The sequence below is a fragment of the Mesoplodon bidens genome (genome assembly GCF_964165515.1).
Source record: "Mesoplodon bidens genome assembly, chromosome: 11".
NCBI lineage: Eukaryota > Metazoa > Chordata > Mammalia > Artiodactyla > Ziphiidae > Mesoplodon > Mesoplodon bidens.
In genome coordinates, this window is record NC_138167.1 from 48,479,705 (window position 1) to 48,502,878 (window position 23,174).

Consider the following 23,174-nt stretch of genomic DNA (forward strand, 5'->3'; position numbering starts at 1 on the left):
GCTTGGAGGAAGTGGCCACATGTCTGTGCCCTGCAGGTACCCCTCCTCCACCCACGGTCCTTGGGAGTGGGCCAGCCACGTTCACGTTATCTCAGTAGGGTCCACTGACACTTTCCTCAGTTGTTCCTTGGGGGTGGGCAGTGCCTGAGGGGGTGGTAGATGGGTCCGTGGGCTGGCAGTCTTAGGACTGGGCCCGGGTCTTGGATGCCCCTTGGGCTCTCCCCTTCTCTGCCTAGTCGGGCCACGAGGAGGCAGTGAAACAAAGGCTGGGGGTCTGAACCTTCCCCACGTGGGGTTTGCCTGAAAGGCCTTTGCCAGGGTTCGGGGTCAGGCACCTGCGTATCTATTATCTCCCCAGCCACTTCCTACTGGCGTCAGGGAAGGGAGGAAGTGTGTGTGTATTTGTCTGTCTGGGTGGGCAAGTAGCACTGAGTGTGGGTGGAAGTGGGAAGGGTGAAATTCCACCAGCCCCACCTTGGTGACCCATCACGCCACTGAGACCCAGAGTCTGGACACTAGAGTCAGCCCACCTTCAGCCTTGGCCGAGGCCGGAGGTGTTGAGCATGTCTGGGGAAGAGCTAAAAGTGGCAGAAAACATCCTGTTTGAGAGCGGTGCGTTGCTGTATTTAACCCCTGCGGCACCTGCCCCGCCTACACCCAGTCTCCACAGACAGCAGATCCCAGACACCTGTCTTTGAAGCTATCCCAAGAGGCCAGGGCTAACCTGCACCATTCCCAGTTCCCGAGTGGCCTCTGCCATCGCCCGGGCACCAGTCTCCTTCCCGCCCTCAGCAGCCTGCCAGGTCCCCCTCTGGCTCTGCGAGCATCCTTAAAACCCGGGCGTGGGGCCGTGGGAGCAGTCGCGCTCCCTTGGAAGAAGCCCACCCTCCCCTCCTAGCACTCTCTGGTGCGCTTTCCATTTGCCCTTGTGCTGGATGCCACTCCGACTCCTTCCCGCAGCTCTTGCTGCCCCCGGCCTCAACGGAGGGCTGTTCCTGGCTGCCAGCTGGGCTCCCGCCCCTTCAGTCCTCCCAATGATGACACCGCATGTCTGCCCCCAACAGATCGCTTCCGTCAAGTTTTCAGTCCCTGATCTGGGGACTAAAGCCCCTGGAAGGAGCCTCTCATCCTGCTTGATGAGCTCTCCAGCGGTGAGGTCAGCGCTGAGCTGTAAAGTGCTTCCCCCGTTTCATTTCAGGGTCCTTCTGGTTGGAAGCGTCTGCGAGCCCTCACAGAAGGGCGCCTCTGCGCGCGACTTCCCTTCCCTCCTTTGCTCCTTCAGGTGGGTGTTTCCTCCTCGGCCACAGCCTCCTGGCTTTCTGTTTTCCGGAGGGCGAGGGGAGGTGGGCATGGGAAGGCGGCGGGCAGGGGGAAGAGGAGATATTCCCTTGCCCTTGGCAAACGTGGGTCGGTCCAGTCCTGTGTCAGCAGAGTCCTCAGCAGCCCGCGGTGGAGACCTGGAGCCAGGCTGATCGGGGTGAGGCCTCAGAGGGAGGGGCTTGCAGATGCCCAGGCCAAGACCCCAGGGGGCCATCCAGCATGGTGAGGTTTCCTATCCAGCTCCCAACTCCTTTCTCTTTCCTGCCCTCCACGGTCTCTGCCTGTCACTCCTGGCACTGCCAGATCTCAGGCCATATGTGCCTGGGACTCTTCTCCACCTCTGGACTCTTGGTCCTGGGCCCTGGCTTCTTGGGAGCAGCGCATAACCCCAAGCAGGGCTGAGCTGTCTCTCAGCTCACCTGAAATTGTCCTGTTCACTCTGGGCCTCTGGCCGCCGGGTCCAGCCTTCTGTCAGGCCTAACCCAGTGCCTGGGGTCCCACCCCCGGGCCAGGAGCCTTCCTGCCATCACCCTCTTGCAGGAAGGCGCAGTTGCCCAGCTGTGGTGTCGTGTTGTTTCAGTTCTCTTGCATCAACACATCTCCAGTGAGCCCAGATGATGCTGAATACTTGTTGTACTGATCTGACTGATTTCCTTCCACCCTCACATTTAATTTCTCTTTTTTCCACCAAATCCACCGGATGTTTGGTCGCTGGATGACACAGACTCTGTAGCAACATCACGATGACTGGGAATTGCATCATCTCAGCTGACCTGGGGTCAAGCCACAAGCATCCTAGACAGTTTCTCTTCTTGCCCCACAATGGTATTGGGTCTCTGGGATCCCTGCCCACGTCTGGGATGTGGGTGACACTCCAGGAGCCTGGAGTCAGCCTGGACTTAATATGGGCTATAGGGACAGGGTTGGCAAACCCAAAGGCACTCTCTTTTATTTTTAGTTGCTTTACAGTTATGCAATGTTTTATGTAGCATATAAAACAGAAAATAGAGTTTTAGTAGTAGTAATAAGAATAATAAGACACTGTATACCTACCACTCAGAGAAATGGAATATGGCTGCTACATAATGCCTCTGCATGCCCTCCCCAATCTTACTCCCTCAAAAATTTCTGTGAATCATTCCTTTGTTCTTTTTTTTTAAAAGTGTTTCTCTCTCTGTCTCTGCATGTGTATATATATAAACATTATTGTTTTAACAAGTATCAACCTAGCTGTGATAAGGATGGGCAACAGGGTCACTATTATTACTTTAAAGTTCCCAGGAAAAGAAGAGCTGAAAGAGAAAGTTAGGGGATCCAATACATCTGTCTGTCATCAGGGCCCCTCTGCCCCTGCAGGACTGACAATACCTGTCCTTATCTGTCCAGCTTCCTTTGTTTGGCTCGAAGCTCTTGGTGAGATTTTTCTTTTTGTAAAATTAAGTATTCGTTTTGTGCACTTTGTAATTATAGTTGCTAGAAAACCTCAATGTTTGGGCTTCTCTGGGCCTCCTTTGTAAAAACAAGTGATAATAATAGTACTTGCCTCACTGGGGTGGGATGAAGCTGGACTGAAATAAGACCTTACCAGGCACTGTTGTGTCGAACCTCAGCTCAGATTGAGAGCCTAGTCATTGGAAAGGAGCTTGGCGCTTCCCAAGGGCCCCCGAAAGCTACCTCTCTCCCTTCAGTGGGAGGACGTGGCACCAGGGTAGGAGTGGGTAGGGTGCTTGTCCCCTCACCACTGGCTTTCTCTCCTGTTTCTCTTCTGTCCCGAGGGACCCTCCTGCCCTGGAGCCAAGGCACTTGAACCTGTTAACAGCCCACGTGAGCACTCAGATCAAAGTGGGAGGAAGCAGGGTCTGAAACCATTTCAGGGAGGCAGGAGGGACCCCAGAAGCAGCTCTGAGCTGACAGCGTGGGGATCAGGGGCAGCGGGTGAAGCCAAGGCCCCAGTTTGCCCCAGGGAAGACCTGTCAGCAGCTTCCTGAGAAGGATCTCCCAAGGCTATATACTTTGTTCCCTCTCCCTCCTTCCCCGCTTTCTTCAGGTGTGAAATCCATCTCTAGATAAGGCCTATTTGTGAAAGCCATCTCTGAAAACAAAATTAGTTCACTGTAGATGACTCACATTACTGAAAAAAAAGAGACAGAGAAAGACTGATGAATTTGGTACCAGGACCGCAGGGGCACAGGTCCTGTCCATCCTGAGCTGCAGGGCGGCGAGGACCTGGCACGACGGGGTCTGATTTGGGCACAGAGTCTATCCTCTTCCCCTCGCCCCGAAGGAAAGAGGGGCTGAGGGTTTCCCTCTGCGTTGGAGGCTGTCGGAGGGCCCTCGTCCCTCCTGGAGGGGACACTAGGCGAGAGAGTCCTCTGACCTGCGGCAGGTCCCCCTCTGAGGTGGAGCTGAGACCAGTGGCGTGTGTATGTTCATTCGCACAATCCTTCCTCTCACCCGGTGAAGAAAAACGCATTCTTCAGATGAGGACAGTGGGGTGCAGAGAGGCTGAACATCTCGCCCAAAGTAGCCCAGCCTGTAGGCAGCAGGCACAGCCTCTGCTCCCTGGCACCTTGGTTCCAGGCCACGCCGTGAGCATCACTGCAGCGCCCCTCCACAGTTTTGCTCCAAACTGGGTTAGGAGTCCGCCTTCTGCCCGAGGCCAGCGGAGTGTCAGGAGGGTGAGCTGGGGACCGAGAGCCACGAAGGGAGGGCACCAAAGAATCCTGCTCCGGCCGGGGAGCTGCCCAGCTTTGCTGAGCTCCTGGCGGAAGGGCCGCCAGCCGGCCCTGGCACTGTCTCACCCCTGCCTGCTGTCCTTGCAGGGATGGAGGCGATGGCAGCCGGCACTTCCTTACCTGACCCCGGCGACTTCGACCGGCACGTGCCCCGGATCTGCGGTGTGTGCGGAGACCGAGCCACCGGCTTCCATTTCAACGCTATGACCTGCGAAGGCTGCAAAGGCTTCTTCAGGTAAGTCCTCCCCAAAGGGCGACGGGAAGGAGAGGAACAGGGTTTCCCAGAAAGAGACCCTGCATTTTCCGTGTCTCCTTCCCTACCAGGCCCGGGAACACGCCAGCTCTCACGGCCCCCAGGGGCGATAGGGTCTCGAGGCTGTCTTCTTCCTCCTCTGCCCTCAGCTCCAGCTCGTCCTCTGACCCCCTCAGAAACTGCTTTCCTGAGGTGCCATGTAGGTCCCCATCCTTCCATTACCCCTTGACCCGCAGCCCCCTGCACCGACCCACGTGTCTGTCCGCCCGGAGCAAACCTCCTACCAGCTGATGATCACAGCTTTCTAATCCAAGAGACCGGCATGGCCTCGGGGAGGCCCAAGAACTTGGCCTCAGAGCTTGCCCTCTCCCCACCCCCCATCCAAATCAAACCATTCCCTGGAACAAGGGAAACTGCATCCCTGATTGGACCTCCATAGTTGATCTGTTGCCCAGACCTGCATCCACGGCTTCCTTGTCCCAGGTTGGAAAACCACCCTCAGAACGCTCAGGAAGCGCAGGCATTCCTGTTTGGCCAGGGCCAGTTTCTCTGTGAGCAGCCTCCTCTCTTCTCATGTGAGCCCAGCATTACCAGTGTAAACAGTATGGGAAAGTACTAGAAAGGCTAGACAAAGGCTGTTCCCATCCAGAACCAGGGAGGGAGGATAGAGAAGTGAGGCATTACAGAATGGGATTGTGAGCCATGAGAAATTAGCATTTGGCATATTTTGGAGAGAGAGAAAGAGAGAGAGAGAGAGAGAAGCCTGCAAGAAGGTGACCAAAAAAGAGCTTCTGTATAATAGTCTTGTTGGAGGTGAGTAAAACTAAGGGCAAGGCTTTAGCCATCAAAGAGCGGGAAGAGTCAATCAAGTCCAGAACAAGGACTCCCATTTCCCTGAATGGGCATCGAGGGCAGAGTGAATCAGAGGCCTCGGGATGTCTGTGGTGCTCCCCTCCAGCTCGGGGACCCCTGGGCTCGGGGACTCACCTGCCCTCTGTCTCGGGAGCTGGCAGGCCCAGAGTTTCACTGCCTTGAGCAACCGCTGGGCCGTGGGCAGGGTTTCTGTGGGTGCTAACTGCCTGTGTGGCCTGGCACTGGTTGCCTACTGAGCTCGGGAACCAGACCGACAGCGTCGCTGGTTCCAGGTCCTGTTGCCACGTCTCTTGTTCCTCTGGCCTGAAGCCCGTGCTTTCTGCAGGGTGGGCCTTCCCAAGCCCAGGCCTTGTGTCCCAGGTGCCACCTGGACCCTTTGCTGCCAGGGCCTGGGGATGGGGGAGCTGCCTTTAGAGTGAAAATGGAGAAGGAGTCTGCGTGCTCGCATCAGGGCCTGCTTCCCATCTTAAAACCAGGCAGAAATGTGTGAGCTATAATGCTACCGTGCCGTTAATTAATTGTCTGTCTTTGCTCAAATCTCTCGACTTCTCTATGTTTCAGTTACCCCAACTAACCACATGGGTGTATAAATACCCGACCCCTCTAGTATATAGAATAAAATGAGGATTAATGAAATAACGTATACAAAGGTGTTTTGAGAAACAAAGCACAATAGAAATATCTACATATTTGAGCCTGATGGTTCAATACTGATGTCCTTTGTGGAACCTTGCCCTAATAAACAAAAGTCTCTCCAGCCATCCACCCTCCTTCTGTTTTCTCTTTCACACACTGCCTCCCGGATTTTAATGAGCATCTGTGATCCGAGCATTGGACTAGGAGCTAGGGACATGGAGACCCAGACAAAGGTCATATCTCCTCAATCTGTAACCCAAACGTCTCCAACTGCTCTCAGGGCTGTTTGGTTGATTCATGGACCCCACCCCAAACCCCCTCTCTTTCCAGGTCACCACCCACTGGGATTCTGCTCTGAGAGATGGGACTCTTAGGTGGCTGCTTATTGGATTATGACATGTGGGAGTTCCTCACTAGAGAAGCTCCGACCCCTGTGCACCTGGGCTTGCTGCCCTCAGACACACCACTAGGCGGTGAATCCTTGGGACAGACCCATTAGGCATCCGGGTGGAGGCAGGACAGTCTCCCTCATGTCCAGAGCCAGGTGTGGGAGATACCAACAGGACAGGGATGGCAGGTTTGCGCATTCAGGGCACCACGGACCAACAGTGTGGCTTGCTGCACGTGGGCACATTATGCTACTGTAACCCAGCCTTAGCCCCTATCTCTGAGATGCCTCAGAGTTCTGCTGCTGGCTGATGGCCACAATCCCTGCCTGCAAGGCCTGACATTACCAGCAGCAGGCTGCTTTTATCTTGTTACCCTGACCTCGGTCTACCTTATATCTTTACTATCTCTGCCTTGATGACTGAGCCAGGCTGCACTATCTGAAGAGCCAACATCTCTGTTGTTTGGCTTGAATTTTGTTTTATAAATACACACACAAACGCACACATGCATGCACGCACCGTTGATCTTCACTGTTTGTGGAGTCCGTATCTGCAAATTTGACTACCTGCTAAAATTTACTTGTAATCCCCAAATCAATACTTGAAGCACTTTTGTGCTCATTTGTGGACACGTGCAGAGTGGAGAAAAATTCGAGTCTCCCAATGCACACGTTCCCAGCTGAGGCCACGCAAGACATCCTGCCTCTGCTTCAGCTCTCACGCTGTAAACAAGTGTCTTTTTCTTGGTCTATTTAGTGCCACCCTTTTTGCATTTTTGTACGTGATGGTGATTTCACTGTTCCAGATGGCACCCAAGCCTGGTGCTGTAATTCTGTCAGGTGCTCCTAAGCACAGGAAAGCTACAAGTTGCCTTACAGAAAAAAGACGTGTTAGACAAGCTTTGTTCAGATGTGAGCTATAGTGCTGTTGGCTGTGAGTTCAATGTTAATGAATCAACAATATGTGCTAAATGAGGTGCCTTTAAACAGATAGCACACATGAAACAAAGTTATGTACTGATGGATTGACGAAAATGTTGTGACCAGAGGCTCTCAGGAACCTAACCCGTATTCTCTTAGGAGCGATGGTTCAATATTTGCTGATGGTTCAATATTTGCTTGATAGAACATAACTACCTCGAATAACAAGAATAGACTGTCTATATGTAATTTCTTCTCTTCTTTCCCCCCCTTCCCCTACTTCTCCTCCTTTTCTTCGTACAAATTCTGTTTGATATTCTTCCACTTTAGTCTATTTCAAATAGTTGTTCGAGAATTCCATTGTCACATATCTGTTTGTGAAATCTTGATGCTGGGAAGGAAGGCCTCTGTCAGTGGGAGGTACTTCTCTGTGTCGGGTACCACATCCTTGAGAACACAAAGATAACACAAGTCCTTGCTGTCAAGGAGCTCACTCAACCCCACAGTAGCAGTTCTCAAGGCAAGAGCATTACTTCGGTGTTGAGTCATTGGCTATTTTCTAAGCCCTGGGGTATAAGCCCATTTGACCATTTAATGTTTGATTGACTTCTAAGTCAAGCTAAACCACTCTAGAAGCTAGAGCTCTGGTCATCCCAGCAGGTCCAAGACTCATAATCAAACCGAAGTGTGATTATGGGGGTTGGTCAGTTCTATTGATCCATGGTCAGAAATTAGAGACTATTGCCGGCCAATTCCTCCTGCAAGTTATTTCATGTTGTTTCTGCTTCTTGCTCCTCTGGAATACATGTACTTACTCAGAGAAAGATTTCTAGTGTGAATAAAAGATTGGCATGGGCAGGCTTCTAGATGGTTATATGTCTTGGTAATAGGTTAACAACCAGAGCATAAGCAAGAGACATAGGAGGAAAATATGTAAGCCCACTACAAAGCATGTATATATACACACACACACACACACACACACACATATATATAGTGATGATCTGTGGATGTGGATGAATCTCTGGTCATGAATGGCTTTGTCCAGAGTTTGATATAGGGGAAAGGTGTAAAGGACAGAAAAGAAAAATCAGAAAGACCCTTTTGATGAAGAGAATGAAGAATACTGGCGACGTTTAAGAGGTGGACTTGGAAGGCAAGGTTGAGAAACAGATCACTGCTTGCCTCTGTATGTCGTCTCCCTCCTCTTCATCAGGACACCGTGAAGCTGACATGTGCAGCAAGCACCAAGCCAACAAAGACGGTGTGGAGAAATGCCTTCTTGTTCGTGAGCCCCAAGGTTCTCAGGGACCTTGTTAATGACGGGCCTTGGGGAGCACAGGCTGATGAGGATCCAGGAACATGAGGAGTGCTCTGGCTTTCAGGAAGTTCATCCTGACAATCTTTGCGGGAGCTGTGCTGTGAAGGGCGCAGAGCAATGGGGCAGGTGTCCAGCGACTCAAAGTGCTTAAAGGCAGTAGAGTAAATAGAGAGGGGAGGGGTGGTCGCTTGGGTCATTCTGTGGGCACAAGTGAATGAGTCACCAAGAGGTTGGTGTTGCTGGAGAGAACTTTGCCCAGGTCAGCTTGGCATCTGGCCTCTCTCCGTAGCTGCTCAAAGATGTGAACGGAAGAGAATGAGGGGGTCAGCTACGGATCAGCCAAGAGTGATGTTTAGAAGCTTGGGGGGAGGAGGCCAGAATCGTTGGAGAGGGAACGCCACTGCAGATGTCAAGAAAGGCAGCTACGGGGCTTCCCTGATGGCGCAGTGGTTGAGAGTCCACCTGCCAATGCAGGGGACACGGGTTCGTGCCCCCGTCTGGGAAGATCCCACATGCCGCGGAGTGGCTGGGCCCGTGAGCCATGGCCGCTGAGCCTGCGCGTCCAGAGCCTGTGCTCCGCAACGGGAGAGGCCACAACGGTGAGAGGCCCACGTACCGCCAAAAAAAAAAAAAAAAAAAAAAGGAAAAGCAGCTACGGGGACATGAGGAAGAGGGTACATTTCTTTCTGGTCAGTGTTTTATTTCCTTAGGAAGCCAGCACTCTCCTCAGGGCTCACTGGTGTGAATTCCCTCTCGACACACGCTGGGAATCCTCTCCGTGCGATGGCAGTAGAGGTGCCAGTGGAGAGGATGGCCATATGTTATCCCCTACTTCCAACCCGCCCATCTCAGATCCTGCCTCTATCCCAGTGGCTTCTCTGTCCTACAGAAGTCCTTCAGACAGCCCCTTCTTCCTGCTCATGGACTTGGAAGGGCATACTTTTTTTTTATATAAATTTATTTATTTTTGGCCATGTTGGGTCTTCATTTCTGTGCAAGGGCTTTCTCTAGTTGCGGCAAGCGGGGGCCACTCTTCATCGCGGTGCGCGGGCCTCTCACTGTCGTGGCCTCTCTTGTTGCGGAGCACAGGCTCCAGACACACAGGCTCATTAGTTGTGGCTCACGGGCCCAGTTGCCCCGTGGCATGTGGGATCTTCCCAGACCAGGGCTCGAACCTGTGTCCCCTTCATTGGCAGGCAGACTCTCAACCACTGCGCCACCAGGGAAGCCCAGAGGGCATACTTTTGACGGCTGCTCTGGCTTGGACTGAGATATGGTGGATTCATGATAAGGACCACATTATGTAAGAATACCAGAGGCTTTGGAATCAAACAGATCTTGATTCTAATCTCAGCTTTTACACTTTTTAGCTGTATGACATGAAGCAAATTATTTAACTTTCCATTGCCTTTTTGTACCACCTGTAAAATAGGGATAATACCTATCCTAATAGGTTGTTGAGAGCATTGAAGAGAATATGTAAAGTACTGGCAGAGAAGGCTCTCAGTAAGTGGTACCTATTATCACTGTCCCTTTGTAGTGTCTGAATTTCTGAGAACAGACAGTCCTTTCCTCTCCTCTATCATGGAACCTGGAACATGTGTGACTTTATGTGTCAGCAAGGGTCTCTGATTAAAGGTCCCCGAACAGGAGTTAAATATCAGGTATGAGAAAGAAAGGGCTGGTCCGGGAGCTCTAGAGACCTTCACGTCAGTCAAGGACTCTGTGAGACCTGGTTGGTGCTCAGAGAAACTGGACATTGCTCGCTGTAACTCACACAAGGACTGTGGGTCTAGACATCAGGAGCAACAATACATGAAGCAACGGTACATTTCGAGTTTCTCTGCCTGCAGAGTCCCACACCAGGCACTCCAGGCGTTGGTGTGAGATGTGCTCTTTGCTTCCAGGGTCTCGGATTCTCACTGCTTTCTTCAGCCACCCTTCAGCACTCCCTCCCACTGCCCCTCCCTGCCAGCTTCTCTCCCTTCCCTTTATTTAGTGCTTACTTTGTACCAGGTCCTGCTTCCCTTATTTAATCCTTACAGCAACCCCCTCTGTAAGGTTGTTTCCATTTTACAGATGTGGAAACTGAGGCATGGGCATGGGGAGATTAAGTAACTTACCCAAGGTTGCGCATTAGAGTTTAAACCCAAACAGATCCATCTAACCAAAGTCTGTGTTTCATTAAAATTTTTTAAATAGCTATAAAGGGTGGGGTTTTTGTTTTTGTTTTTTGTCTGGTTAAGTAGTGCCTGTGAATGGTTTTTTTAAAAAGATGTAGACAGTTCAAAAGGGAACATAAGTGAAAAATGTCTCCTTCTCAACCCAATTCTCAAGTCCCTACCCACAGGATGAATTCCTGGAAGTGCTTTACTGTGTGAAAGGCTCTGTGCACTTTATATATTGGTAGATACAGGCATACCTCATTTTATTGTGCTTTGTTTTATTGCACTTTGCAGATACTGTGTTTTTTACAAATTGAAGGTTTGTGGCAACCCCGCATTGTCAGATGATAATTAATGGTTTTTAATGATACAGTATTTTTTAATTAAAGTGTATTCATGGTTTTTGTAGATGTAATGCTACTACACACTTAATAGATCACAATATAGTGTAAACATCACTTTTATATGCACTGGGAAACCAAAAATTTGCGTGACACGCTTTATTGCGATATTGGCTTTATTGCGGTGGTCTGGAACCAAACCTGCGATGTCTCAATGTATGGCTGTACTGCCAAATTGCCCTCCAAAAAAGAGGCCTGCGGTCTTTACCACTGCTAACCTACCTTCCCTTAAAGTTGGTTTTTCTTTTTTAACCCACCTGCTGAGAACCCCTTGATGTCACCACACACAAATGTGCCCAGTGGGTCTCATTATCAGACCACACAGGCAGGCCTTTCACATCAGGAGCTCTGTAAGACATCTGCATCCAGACTGGGCTCTGGGATTTCTGTGACACTAGAGCTGCAGTGGAGACAAAACTCAGAGCTAGTATTAGGCCCCAGTTTTGAGTTTTACAAGGTGTGTCTCTGCTGTCAGGGGTTACCTACTGAAAAAGGACCCTCCGGTCCCAGGCCCAAGACCCTGGCCCCAGGCGCTTGATGCTTTTGTGAGCTGCTTGTCTCATGTTTTGATGAATTGGTCTCTGTTGCAAGAATCTGTCAATGTCCTTTCTCACCTTAGCTTTCTAGAAACTGCATCTATATTTAGCCTGGTTGCACCACCCCTACCACCACCACCCCCTTCCTGAGCTGGGGTATAATTGCCAACCATCCAGAAAATGACAGGGTCCAGGCTAAGAGCGCTGCTGGGGAAATGGGCTCCCTTGGAAAGCCAAGGCTCTTGTTTCTCAAAACCAAACCAGCTCCCAGGCAATTAGTGTTAGGAGGAAGGCAGGGCAGGGCGTGGATCTTCAGGACAAAGCACAGAGCCAGGGCTGGCCAGTCTGGCTGCCCTAAGTTCTCGTGGGCAGAGGCTAGCTGACAACCACATGTGTGCAAGTGCCCTTAGAAGGCGGGAGAACACGGAAGAACTGGGCCTCAGAGACCAGGGAAACTGTGTCCTGCCAAACAGCCGTGCTGGGCCAGACAAGCCAGAAAGGCTGGCTCCAGAACCCAGGCTCCGGGAAGGGCCTGGGTCTGCCTGCTGCAGTTGGTGAGAGAGCTTTCCGGGCCCCAAAGGCTGACCCCACAACCCAGAGCATGATGACGTTGTTCGTGATGTGCAGCCTCCGTCTTCCCAGCCACTATCCAGTGCCTTGCCTCTGATTCTGTCTGTAGAGGAGCCACGAAGAGCTGGTTACTGTATGCTTTCATAATAATAACTTCAGAGTTCCAGATGTTTATAGGCTGCCTTCTGCTTTGCTCAAATAACGTGCAGACACAGTACAAGGTTGGTGGGCTTCAGGACAAGGTGTGGCAACGGATGAAAATTACAGGCTGCATTCTTACCCCCTGTCTGAGCCCTGCTGTGAGCCTGGCCAGTAGAATTTTTAACATCCTTCTTCCTCCCTCCCTCCCTCCCTCCCTCCCTTTCTCCTTTCCTTCCTTCCTTCCTTCCCTCTCTGTCTCTGTCCCTTTCTCTATCCCCCTCTCTCTCCCTCCCTCCCTCCTTCCCTCCTTTCTTCTCTCCCCCTTCCACCACCTCCTTTCTCTCCATCTCTCCCTCCTTGTCATGGTCTTGGTCCTCCTCCTCCACCTCTTTCAATCTCAATCCTGTTGCGCTTCATACTCCTAATATAAGGTTGAAAGCAAGGACACGGGTCCCCCTCCCCCAGTATTTTCATTTAACCCAGCTCTGCATCCTCTGGATTCCTACCCCAGCCTCTTGGAGTCCACTGCTGCTGTCAGGCAAAGTTGGGCTGAGCAGCTATCTTCCACTCTCCTCTATGTGAAAGCCAGGGTTAGGCTTCAGATTTACAACATGAGAAAGATAAAAGAAAGAGAGTGAAGTTTCAAAATCTTTTTTCCAAGCAAATTTGCAGTTGGAGGAGGTGCCCACTGGTGAGGGACAGGGGCAGGCCCCGTAGAGCCTGAGGAAGGAGAGACGAGCCTCGAAAGGACGCTGGGGCCCCCTCCCTCCTGGGGCCTCGGGAAGCTCTCAGCCCCCAGCACAGGGATGTGAGAGGCTTTGGCTCATGGGTCTAGAGGTGCTGTGATGTGTGTTCTTCTTGGAGCCCGCGGCCCTAGAGAATGAACAGGGTGACCTCTGAGCCAGACCAGACAGTGGGTAGGAGGACAGAGCAGCCCCTCAGCTCAGCCCCCAGGCAAAATGTGTGGTTGTTAAAAAAAAAAAAAAAAAAAAAGAAGGAAATGAGGGTTTGCTCTAATTAGAAACTTCTGGTCCTTGAGTAGGGTTAGAGAATTATGGGAATTCTGGGGCCCGAGCATTTGTGGTAACAGGTGGCGCCTCAAGTGGGAAGGAGACAAGGGAGTAAAAGGGGAGCCAATCTCATGTCCGGGAACATATCGATGTGCCCTGTGGTGATGACAGTATCTCATTTCAGATTAACCAAGGTGCTTCCATGTTCTTCTGTTCCCCTGGGAAGCTGTGGTAAACGTATGGAAGCACAAGGAAAAAGGCTTTCTGTTTCCATAGGCAAGAGCCTGGGATACAGTCTCTCCCTGGGGAGTCACTGCAGGGGCAGGACATGGCCTTCAGTGGGCTGGACTGGGGGCTAAGCCACCCGAATAGCTAGCACTCCTCCACCTCCCCGTATTGCCCAGTCTGCTGGTGACCCCTTGGGTGTGAGGGTTGTGATGGGGGGTTACCAGGGCTGAGGTCCAAAGCCAACAGCACCTGCTTCCCAGACCACTGGGTGGCCTTTGCCTTGAGCTGTGCTCAAGGGCCAGCTGCCTGAAGCTGTTCGCCTGTGGGTTCAGCTTCATCGAGCTCCTTGGGTTTCTGGGTATGAAACAGTATGTCCAATCCAGGAAGCTAAAAGCTGAGCCTCACATTCCTAAGGTGCCAACTTGGGAGGCTCAACTCTTTGCTAAATCGCCTCAAGTAAGTCTCTTCACCTCAGGGGTCCTATCCATAAAATGAGGACTGCCCTAAGGGTCGTAAGACTACCTATGACTACCTGTTCCTCTAGTCTCTTCTCCCTTCTCCCAGGGGTCAAGTTGGTTTGGTCCCCCTATGTCCATGTCGACTGATGAACGTGTTTGTCCTAAGTCCGTATGTGTTCTAGTGAATGTGAACAATAAGTCATTTTTCATCAAAAACATAACTAGTATATGACAACAGGAGAAGACGATATCGGTAGCTCATCTCCAGGAGAGGGAAAGGGTTGAGCCTGGACCTTGGCTTCTAAGGCTTGGGTATCTCCACAGCTCCTTGGAAGATGCTGTTGCTCACAGAGAAAGTGATTCTGCCACCATCTTTCCCCAGCTAAATCTTGGCACCTGTCCTGGGGCAGAAAAAGTGGGACCTCCCCTTGCTGGGGCTGGGGAGAGTAAGAGGAACCTCTAGGGTATAGATGCTGAGAAGCCTCTGGGGAGCTGTTCTTTATGCAGCCTCATAAACGTCCCATGTGCTGTGGCTGGGAGCAGGGGAGAAAGCCAGAATTAGGAAAATGAGCTTTTGGGCTTGCACGCATGCCTGTGCGTGCACACACACGCACACGTGTGCACACACGCACACGTGTGCACACACACACAAATTTACATAGGCTGCGAGGTGGAGCGGGGGGCGCCAGCTAAGAGCTAAGAGCTCTTCGGTAGTTTTCTGTTCTTACAGAACTCTTAACTTCCTCTACCTTTTTGGAAAGGCAAGGCCAAACCTCAAGGCACCCACCTGCTCATGTGGCTGCTTCTCTTTCTGGGCAGGTTGTCTGGATGTCTGAAGCTATGGTTTGGGTCCTTTCTCCCTTCTCTTTGCACCTGTGCACGTGTCTGTCCCTGAACCGGGGATGCTCTAGTCACAGGTCTCTGACTCTAGAAGACTTAAAGCTGAGATCAGCTTCATCGCCTCTCATGATGGCACTAAAGGCAGTGAGGGCAACTCTGCAGATTTCAGTATTAAAATTTTTTTTTGCTAGCTAATTCACTCATATTTCCTGTGTAATAAAAAGAAAGGGAGGAGGAGAGTACTGTAAAGGTAAGTAAAACCAATGATGGGGGCAGAATAGGAAATGACTGGGCTGGGCCGCCATCCTCCTTGGGAGACATAGAGCCCCGGGGGTGGGGGTGGGGGGCATTGGCAGGTCTCCTGATCACAGCCCTCTCAGGCCACTCTCCCACAGGCAGGGCCGAGGGTCTGGGAAGTAGTGACCCAGCTGAGGGTCTGTGCTCTCTCCGCAGACGGAGCATGAAGCGGAAGGCACTGTTCACCTGTCCCTTCAATGGAGACTGCCGCATCACCAAGGACAACCGCCGCCACTGCCAGGCCTGCCGGCTCAAGCGCTGTGTGGACATCGGCATGATGAAGGAGTGTGAGTTTCAGGGGCGGGGCCTGGGCAGGGCGAGGGCGGGGTCAGGGGGCAGATCGCTGCTGTTTACCCAGGTTTGGCCAGCAATGTCCTTTTGCCCTTCCCCTGTAGCTGCCGGCATTTGGGGCCTGAGTCGGGAGTCCTGGCATGAGTGGGACCAGCAGCATCAGGCAGGGAGGCTGGAACTCCAAGGTCAAAGGCCCAAGGAGTCCTGCCAGCCTTTTTAGGATCCGTGTGTGTGTGTGTTTGTGTGTGTGTGTGTCCCGAGGCCCAGGAAGGGCCCGTCCTGTGCGAGGCCTGTGAGGAGGGACAGGCAGGGCGCTGCCTTCATGAGCCCCCCCAGGTTTGTCTTCCTCTAAGACGTCATCGCCATTCTTACAGCAGCCTCTTTCCAGGACCTTCGGGGAAAGGATGAGGCTCAAGGACCCTGGGGTTCTTTGGACTTTGGGAGAGAGGGCTGCTGTGAGTGGGGAGGGGCAGGAGTGATGGAGAGGAGAAATATTCAGAGCCTGGCTGTCATGGGGGTTCTGCCGCACCCTAGCCTTCCAGCCACTCTGGCCCAGTGAGCAGATCAGAGGGCTGGTGTCCAGGACTAGGTGGAAAGATCCTGTAAGGGGAAGCCCTAGACTCTAGGAGGACCCTCTAGATCCAGATTGAAAAAGAGGAGCGATCCTCTAGGACTTCCTGTCCAGCACTGGCATTGCAGAAGAGGACCAATGTGGCAGGTTAACATGTTCTGACCCACTGTTAAAAACAGCCCTTGGCGGGGCTTCCCTGGTGGCGCAGTGGTTGAGAGTCCGCCTGCCGATGCAGGGGACACAGGTTCGTGCCCCGGTCCGGGAAGATCCCACATGCCGCGGAGCGGCTGGGACCGTGAGCCATGGCCGCTGAGCCTGCGCGTCCGGAGCCTGTGCTCCGCAACGGGAGAGGCCACAACAGTGAGAGGCCCGCATACTGCAAAACAAACAAACAAACAAGCAAAAAACCCCTTGGGTACTTCTCTGGCGGTCCAGTGGTTAAGATTCCGTGCTTCCAACTCAGGGGGCGCGGGTTGGATCCTTGGTGGGGAACTAAGATCCCACATGATGTGTGGCGTGGCCAAAACAAAACAAAACTAAGCTAAACTAAAAATAACCCCTGGACTTTGCATCTGAGCTCTAGTGCCAGTTACTTGGTAAGCAGAGTAACCATTGAATTCAGTAGACCCTGGGCAGGGCTGGCCAGGCCCTCCCTGGGCTGGAAGCAAGGGCACTGGGCTGGCCTGGTCATGGGTGCCCTCTGCACACTATTCCCTGCTCTGTGCCTTTTGCTCACCCCCGTCTGTGAACTGTACCCTGATCCCTTCCAGGGCCTAGGATGGGGGCCATGCCCTGCTAAGCTATGTGCCTGAGGAGACTCAGGAGGGACATTCAGATACAGCCATCCCTGGAGGCCCTCCTGGCCATGGAGCCAATTCTGGGGTCAGGGGGTGGGCGTTGGAGAGGTTAGGTACAGGGGAGACGTGTCTGGAACAAGGAAAAAGCCACAGGACAGGACTGAGGGGACGGGAAGTTTCTTCCTTGATGGGAAAAAATGCTGGGTTTTTGGGAAACAGAGGCGAAGTGGCGGCCCCTCGGGCCCTGACAGGCTCCCTTCTGGTGGGCCACGGCCCCTCACTCCCGATACCAGCTCCCCAGCCAACACCAGCAGCCCTGGAAGAAGCTTCCAGGCCATTGTTCCTCCTCGCCCCCATGGGAGCATGCAGGCCTGGGCACGCTGATCACTCCTAGCCCAGGTCCCCTGCCCCGCCCAACTCCTGTTTATCCTGGAGTCATGGAGGCTCAAGGCCTGGGTGCCTCGTGGAGCTTCTCACACGTTGGCTTAGTGCGGCCTGCTCTGTTCAAGGTGCTAGGCTGGACGTAAACAGGAGGCAGCGTGCACCGCCCCCTGCCCCTGCCCGCTCCGAGCACACAGCCTCCACAGGGCAGGGGACCATGGTTCTAAGGCTCCAGCCAACCAAGAATGGCCCAGAGTTACACCTGGAACTCAGTAAGGCTCTGCCACAGGAGTTCTGGTCAGGCCAGCCTCACTGATGTCCCAGAAGTGCCTCTCCTATGTCTCAGGAGAAAAGAGATGTTCCATCCGCTTAGAACAGGAAGCACACTTAGAAATCATCTGAGACCCAGAAAGGCAAAAATATTAATACCAGGATTGGAGTCGGAAAGCGTGTTGGGTCTAGAATCCAACTCTTTGTCCCTCCTAGATCACTCCTGGTCCCCGGGGAGAGCACTGAATCCACCGTGCTGAGCAGGCCTTGAGTGTTTCAGGGTGCTCCCACCCCAGGAACACCACGTGGTGGGGGGCCAGCAATCCAGAAGCGGATGTCCACCCCCAGCCCCTGGTCAGCTTTGTGCCTCAGCCACCCTAATCTCAGCCTCAGTCCCTCGGACGGAGCCCCGTGCCCCCCTCCTGCTCTATGCCCAGGGCAGCCCTGTGCCCACCACTCTCACCATGCTAGTGCAGGGAGCTGTGCTGAGTTAAGGATGGGCTGGCAGAGCTGTGCTTTTGGGGTCTGGGCCCCAGAGCTCCGTTTGTAATAGAAATGTTGGGCCAACGCGAGACTTATTCCTTCCACTGCCCCAAAGGGAAGGTCCTCCAGGAAGAGCTCTATTTCCTGCCTCAGGTTAGCCAAGCTTTGTGGGGCCTGGAACTCCCCAGCTCAGAACCCTAGGAGAGCTGCTTATGTATCACCCAGGCTAGCTGTCATCCCCAAGGCCTAGCCTCCTAGAGACAACTGAGTGTCAACATTAGTAAAACCCCAGGGCACCCCAGGGCTCCCTTTGAAGGGAGCTGCAAACCCAGGCTCCTTTCTGGTGGGGACAGGGAGGTGGCCGTTTCCTAGAGGAGGCATAAGAAGCAGAGGAGATGCCTGTGGGAACTAATGTTTATTGACCACTTACTGTACCAGTGTCAGGCACTAGTACTTTCTTGTTAAAGTCTGACAACAATCCCTAAATATGTAAATACTTCTGTTTTTATTTTTTGTGATAGATGAGCAAATTCAGAGAAATTAAAATATCATGCCTCCGGGGCTTCCCTGGTGGCGCAGTGGTTGAGAGTCCGCCTGCCGATGCAGGGGATGCGGGTTCGTGCCCTGGTCCGGGAGGATCCCACATGCAGCGGAGCGGCAGGGCCCATGAGCCATGGCCGCTGGGCCTGTGCGTCCGGGGCCTGTGCTACGCGGCGGGAGAGGCCACGGCAGTGAGAGGCCCGTGTACCGAAAAAAAAAAAAAATATATATATATATATATATATATCATGCCTCCAAAGCTAATCATCTAGGCCTGTTTCCAAAGGTCAAGCCTGTGGGCTCCACCCCAGCACAGCCTCTCGACCCCCCTCCCCTTTTCCCCCCACTCCCCTCAGTGGGCCAGAGCTCCTCCACTGTGCATTTCCAGGCACTGTCTGGGGCCCTAAGAGACGGGCGGGCGGAAGAGAGTTTGTTCCCGCTAAAGACTCTCTCTCTCTTCAAGTCAAAGTTGACTTGATGTCCTTGGAGCCCAAGACATTTCACAGTTGAGTTCTGGCCTCTTGTAGACCCGGCCTGCACATGTGAACTTGTTTAATGTTTTCACACATGTACATCTTTTCTGCCCAGCATGAGCACAGCCCCTGGCACATAGTAGGTACTCAGTAAATATGTGTTGAATGATTGAATATTAGCTCCCCATTATGCTTCTTTGTTTCTCTGCATCTCCCACTGATTTATATATCAGGAAGATCTCCCAAATCTGATACTGTCAATGTCATTCATTTGGGAAAATTTTATGTCTGTTCCCCTAATGTTGTCCTTAGGCCACCTGTGGCAAACTGAAATGTTTTTAAGTTGTTCATGTTTTCAGATCTTGACCCCCTACCTCTATTCTAGACTTTATGGAGCAGGGAATATCTTGCACGGGATTAACTTGAGCAAAGCCATTTGCACACTCAGCAAGGACCTGGGAAGCAACGGATTTCACAAAACCCCTGTACACAGCTCATGTCCTTTATTCACTGGAGAGCCCATCAATGGGCTTTTAACTTGAGTGGCTTTTAACTTCAAAATGTGCCTCCTAGGGAGAAATAAATTTCTATTGTTTAGCCAAAAAAACACAAAAAATAAAACAAACCAGCAAAAAAAGTGCCCTCCTACATAATAATAATGGTATTTTAGTAGCAATTCATTGAGAAAATGATTCTTTAAATCCTATGAAATTAACAGCCCCTTTAAACAAATGACTTATTTCATAAGTCACAACAACATCTGCATATGTGAGAGAATTATGACTTATTAGTCCCCAGAAAATGTTGCCTGGAGGGAGGCCCATGGATTGGCAGCCTTCATGTGAAACCAGCGGATCTTAGCATTTCTTCCTGTAGTACCGCATATGGGCTGGTGGTCACTATTCACTAGGAGTGAGGGAGAAGATGAGTGTCATATGGTTAACCTCAAATCTCTTAACTTTTTCCTTTTAAGGTAAATCACTTACAAGCTTTGTGACTTTATTTACTTTTTCATACTCTTCAGATGGACTGGAACACCTTGTGTGTCAGAGCTCCATGGCTGAGGACCAGGGTCCTGCTGAGCATTCATAGCCAATTATAGTCACAGGCAGTATGGGGTAGTGGTTAGGACCTTGGACTGTACAGCCAGACTGCCCAGGCCCAAATACCAGCTCCACCACTTGTTTGCTGTGTGACTCTGAACAAGTTTTATAGCCTCTCTGGGCCTCACTTCCCTCATCTGCAAAGTGAGGATAATAGTACCTGCCTTAGGGGTTATGATAAGGACTAAGTAATGTGAGTTAATATATAGAAGCACTTAGAATAGTGGCTGGTACATTCAAATAAACCTCTATTTTATTAACAGTATTTTTTATTACATACAGCTTGATCACCAGGATTTCCAGCTCCCAACAGATTAGAAGTAACTCTTAAGGGGGATAAAGGCACGCTTCTAGAGACACACAAATAAGAAGAGACAACACATAGCTGAAGAGAGCGGGCTAGACTGGTATGAAAAGTAGTACAAGAACTCAGAATCACAGCTGGCTGAGTCATATAGTGCAGGAAAACAACTCCATACAATTCTGAGGTCATAACCTTGTCCCTGTGAAGTCTAAGAATTATTCAGAATGATGCCTCTGAATCATCAAGCAAAGGTTACGTGATGTTACGGGTGTTCTGTTACAAGGTATTCTGTCTTGAAAGTACTTCAGTCACAATTATTTAAATTAACCATGTAAGCATTGCTCAGTGAACTGGTGGACCGGCATACGGCGTGTGCCATTCCGACATGGTAGGGAACGTGCAGCATTGCTATACTTCTCACCATTCTTTCCTGAGCCAGGATGACGACCAGCACATAGTAGGTACAGCCAGTGTTGATGTGTTGGGTGTCCAGTGCATCAGACTATTGAGGAAGCCCCACTGGGCTAGCCTTGGTGGGGAAGACTCAGGCATTGTAGGATGTGGTCCCCACCCTTAGGTAGCTTGCAGTTCCAGTGAAGGAGACCTTGAACTTCTTAGGTTCTCTCTATAAAGACATTTACTGGGACCTGTACTAACTGTAAATGTAACAGAGTGAAAAACGATCGGGTGCCAGTGTGTGTGGGAAAAACGGCTCACTGCAGATCAAGGCAATAAGAAAGCCTCTCGTCGTACGAGAGGGCTGTGTACTGGTTGCTGGAGAACCAAAAGAGCTTGCATGGCTACTGGGGAGAGAAGACCCAGCTGGACAGGCATCCAGCACAAGGAGAAATGCAGTGGCAAGAGTGAGCAGATCATGTTCACAGGTCAGCAATCCCAACGTGACTAAAGCAGAAGCTGTGTCCAGTGGCACCAGGAAATGAGGTTGGAAAGTTAGGAAGAAGGGAAATCACGGAGAATCTTGACTTTAGTTGGGGCATGGTAAGCAGGAAGGATCCAGAAAAAGTTTCTGAGCAGGAGAGTGACATCATAGAATCACAGGGGGTTATCAGAGCCCTGTCGGTGCTGAGAAGCATGCCTGTGGGCACACAGAGCCAGCCCCCCAGCTCCAGCCTCATCACCTCCTCCGCCTGCCCCTCAGGTGAGCAGGAAAGACCGGACACCTAATCTTGGCTTCCCCTAGGGCCTCACACCCTGCCTTGAATGGGATACTCCCTCCCCCACCCTGCTCGATCTCTTGGGGTCTGAGCAGACACCCTCTGTGGGAGGAGGGCTGGCAGCTCTTTGGGCAGGTGACTTAGTAACCTGGGCATGGTGTCCACCCCAGTCTTCCTCTAGGTATAGTTTGTTTCAGCTCTGGAAGAAACAGGCCATCTTTCGCAGCAGGCTTCCCTTTCCTGCTGTGCCCACTCCCACCCCCGACAGGCTCTCCCTCCCCGCCCCTGCCAACTTCTCTCGTCCTTCCCCCACCCAACGGGCCTAGGCCAATAGGCCTTTCTCGAAGCCGGGCACCCACCCACTCTGGGGGTCTGGTTCCTTTCCCTGCTCTTGTGAAACTCTCAGTTCTGTGGGCAGATGTGCTGGTAAGACCAGCACAGAGCACGCAGCTGCAGGCCGAGGGCCCCAGCGCCCACTCCTGCTGTCAGCGCTCTGCAAGCCCCAGCCGGGAGGTCTGTGTGCCCGGCTGCTGTGCTAAGCACCCCTGCTCCCAGCCCCGCCCTCCCGACAGCTGCCCCAGCACGGGAGGCCTGGAGCCCCTGCACAGCCTGCAGGGGTCAGGGGATCCCTGAGGTGAGATACACTGGCCAGTTGCTGGAGAGAGCTTCCCAGATTAGAGCTGTGAGCTGCTATGCTTGGGGACTTGCAGAGGACTCGAAAACTTCCTTGGGCATCATTTCAAGACTGGATTGGCTGAGGCAGGGGTTGTTTTGGCCCAACCAAAGAGGCAAAGTCTTTCTGCGTTGGTCATAGTAGATCACAAGCCTGGAAACTTGGATGTGGGGAAGGCCGTGTGAGGTCTTCTCAGCACCTCCTAGCCTCTATCGCCGTGACTGTGCACCCTCCCTCCCCCCAGTGTCTCCCTCAGGATCAGGGAGTACAGGGAGGGGGTAGAAGTGACAAGAACAAACGTTTCGTGAGCATCTGCTCTGTGGTCTCAGAGCAGTCGGTCCTTTGAGGTAGGATCCCCACATACGCATGCTTTACAGAGGAAGGAACAAAACAGGGACTTAGAAGTGATCATCTGGTCCAAACTTCTCATTTTAGAAACAAGAAAACAAAAGCCTGGAGAGCTCAGTCTGTGCAGAGTCAGACACCTTGTTACTGAGATCCCAGGCTCCCTAACAATGCCCAAGCATCCCATCTCCCACATCCTCTATCTCCTCCTCTCTCACGCCCCTGCCTTTTCAACATAGAATGCGCGATCTTCCATTTGTATTGTGGGCCTGGGGTCCCCGCGGCCGGACGGCCCGGTGAGCTCCAAGTGTGAGGCACAGCCCCTTCCATCTCGTGCCTCTACCTGGAGGAAGGTTCCTTGGAGGGGCTGCAGGGGAGCCCCCCTGACTCCCCCTTCCCGCCCCACAGTCATCCTGACTGATGAAGAGGTGCAGCGGAAGCGAGAGATGATCCTCAAGAGGAAGGAAGAGGAGGCCTTGAAGGACAGCCTGCGGCCGAAGCTGTCCGAGGAGCAGCAACACATCATCGCCATCCTGCTGGACGCCCACCACAAGACCTATGACCCCACCTACGCCGACTTCAGCCAGTTCCGGGTACTGCATGAGCCACCAGCAGAGCCCGGGCTCGGAGGGGGACGGAGGGCAAAGGGGGGATCTGGGCACACAACCTGGGAAG

At 52.3% G+C, this 23,174-nt stretch overlaps 1 protein-coding gene across 1 annotated transcript in view; it reads left to right on the forward strand.

Annotated features, from left to right (window-relative positions):
• Positions 1 to 1,179: 1,179 nt before the first annotated feature.
• The window catches only part of VDR (vitamin D receptor), a 35,758-nt gene continuing 13,763 nt past the window's right edge, over positions 1,180 to 23,174 (forward strand). The window contains exons 1-4 of the mRNA XM_081247908.1: positions 1,180 to 1,282; positions 4,143 to 4,290; positions 15,250 to 15,380; positions 22,908 to 23,092. Of these exons, the coding sequence (XP_081104034.1) occupies positions 4,145 to 4,290; positions 15,250 to 15,380; positions 22,908 to 23,092 (462 nt within the window). The 5' untranslated portion in view covers positions 1,180 to 1,282; positions 4,143 to 4,144. The remainder of the gene's footprint in view (positions 1,283 to 4,142; positions 4,291 to 15,249; positions 15,381 to 22,907; positions 23,093 to 23,174) is intronic.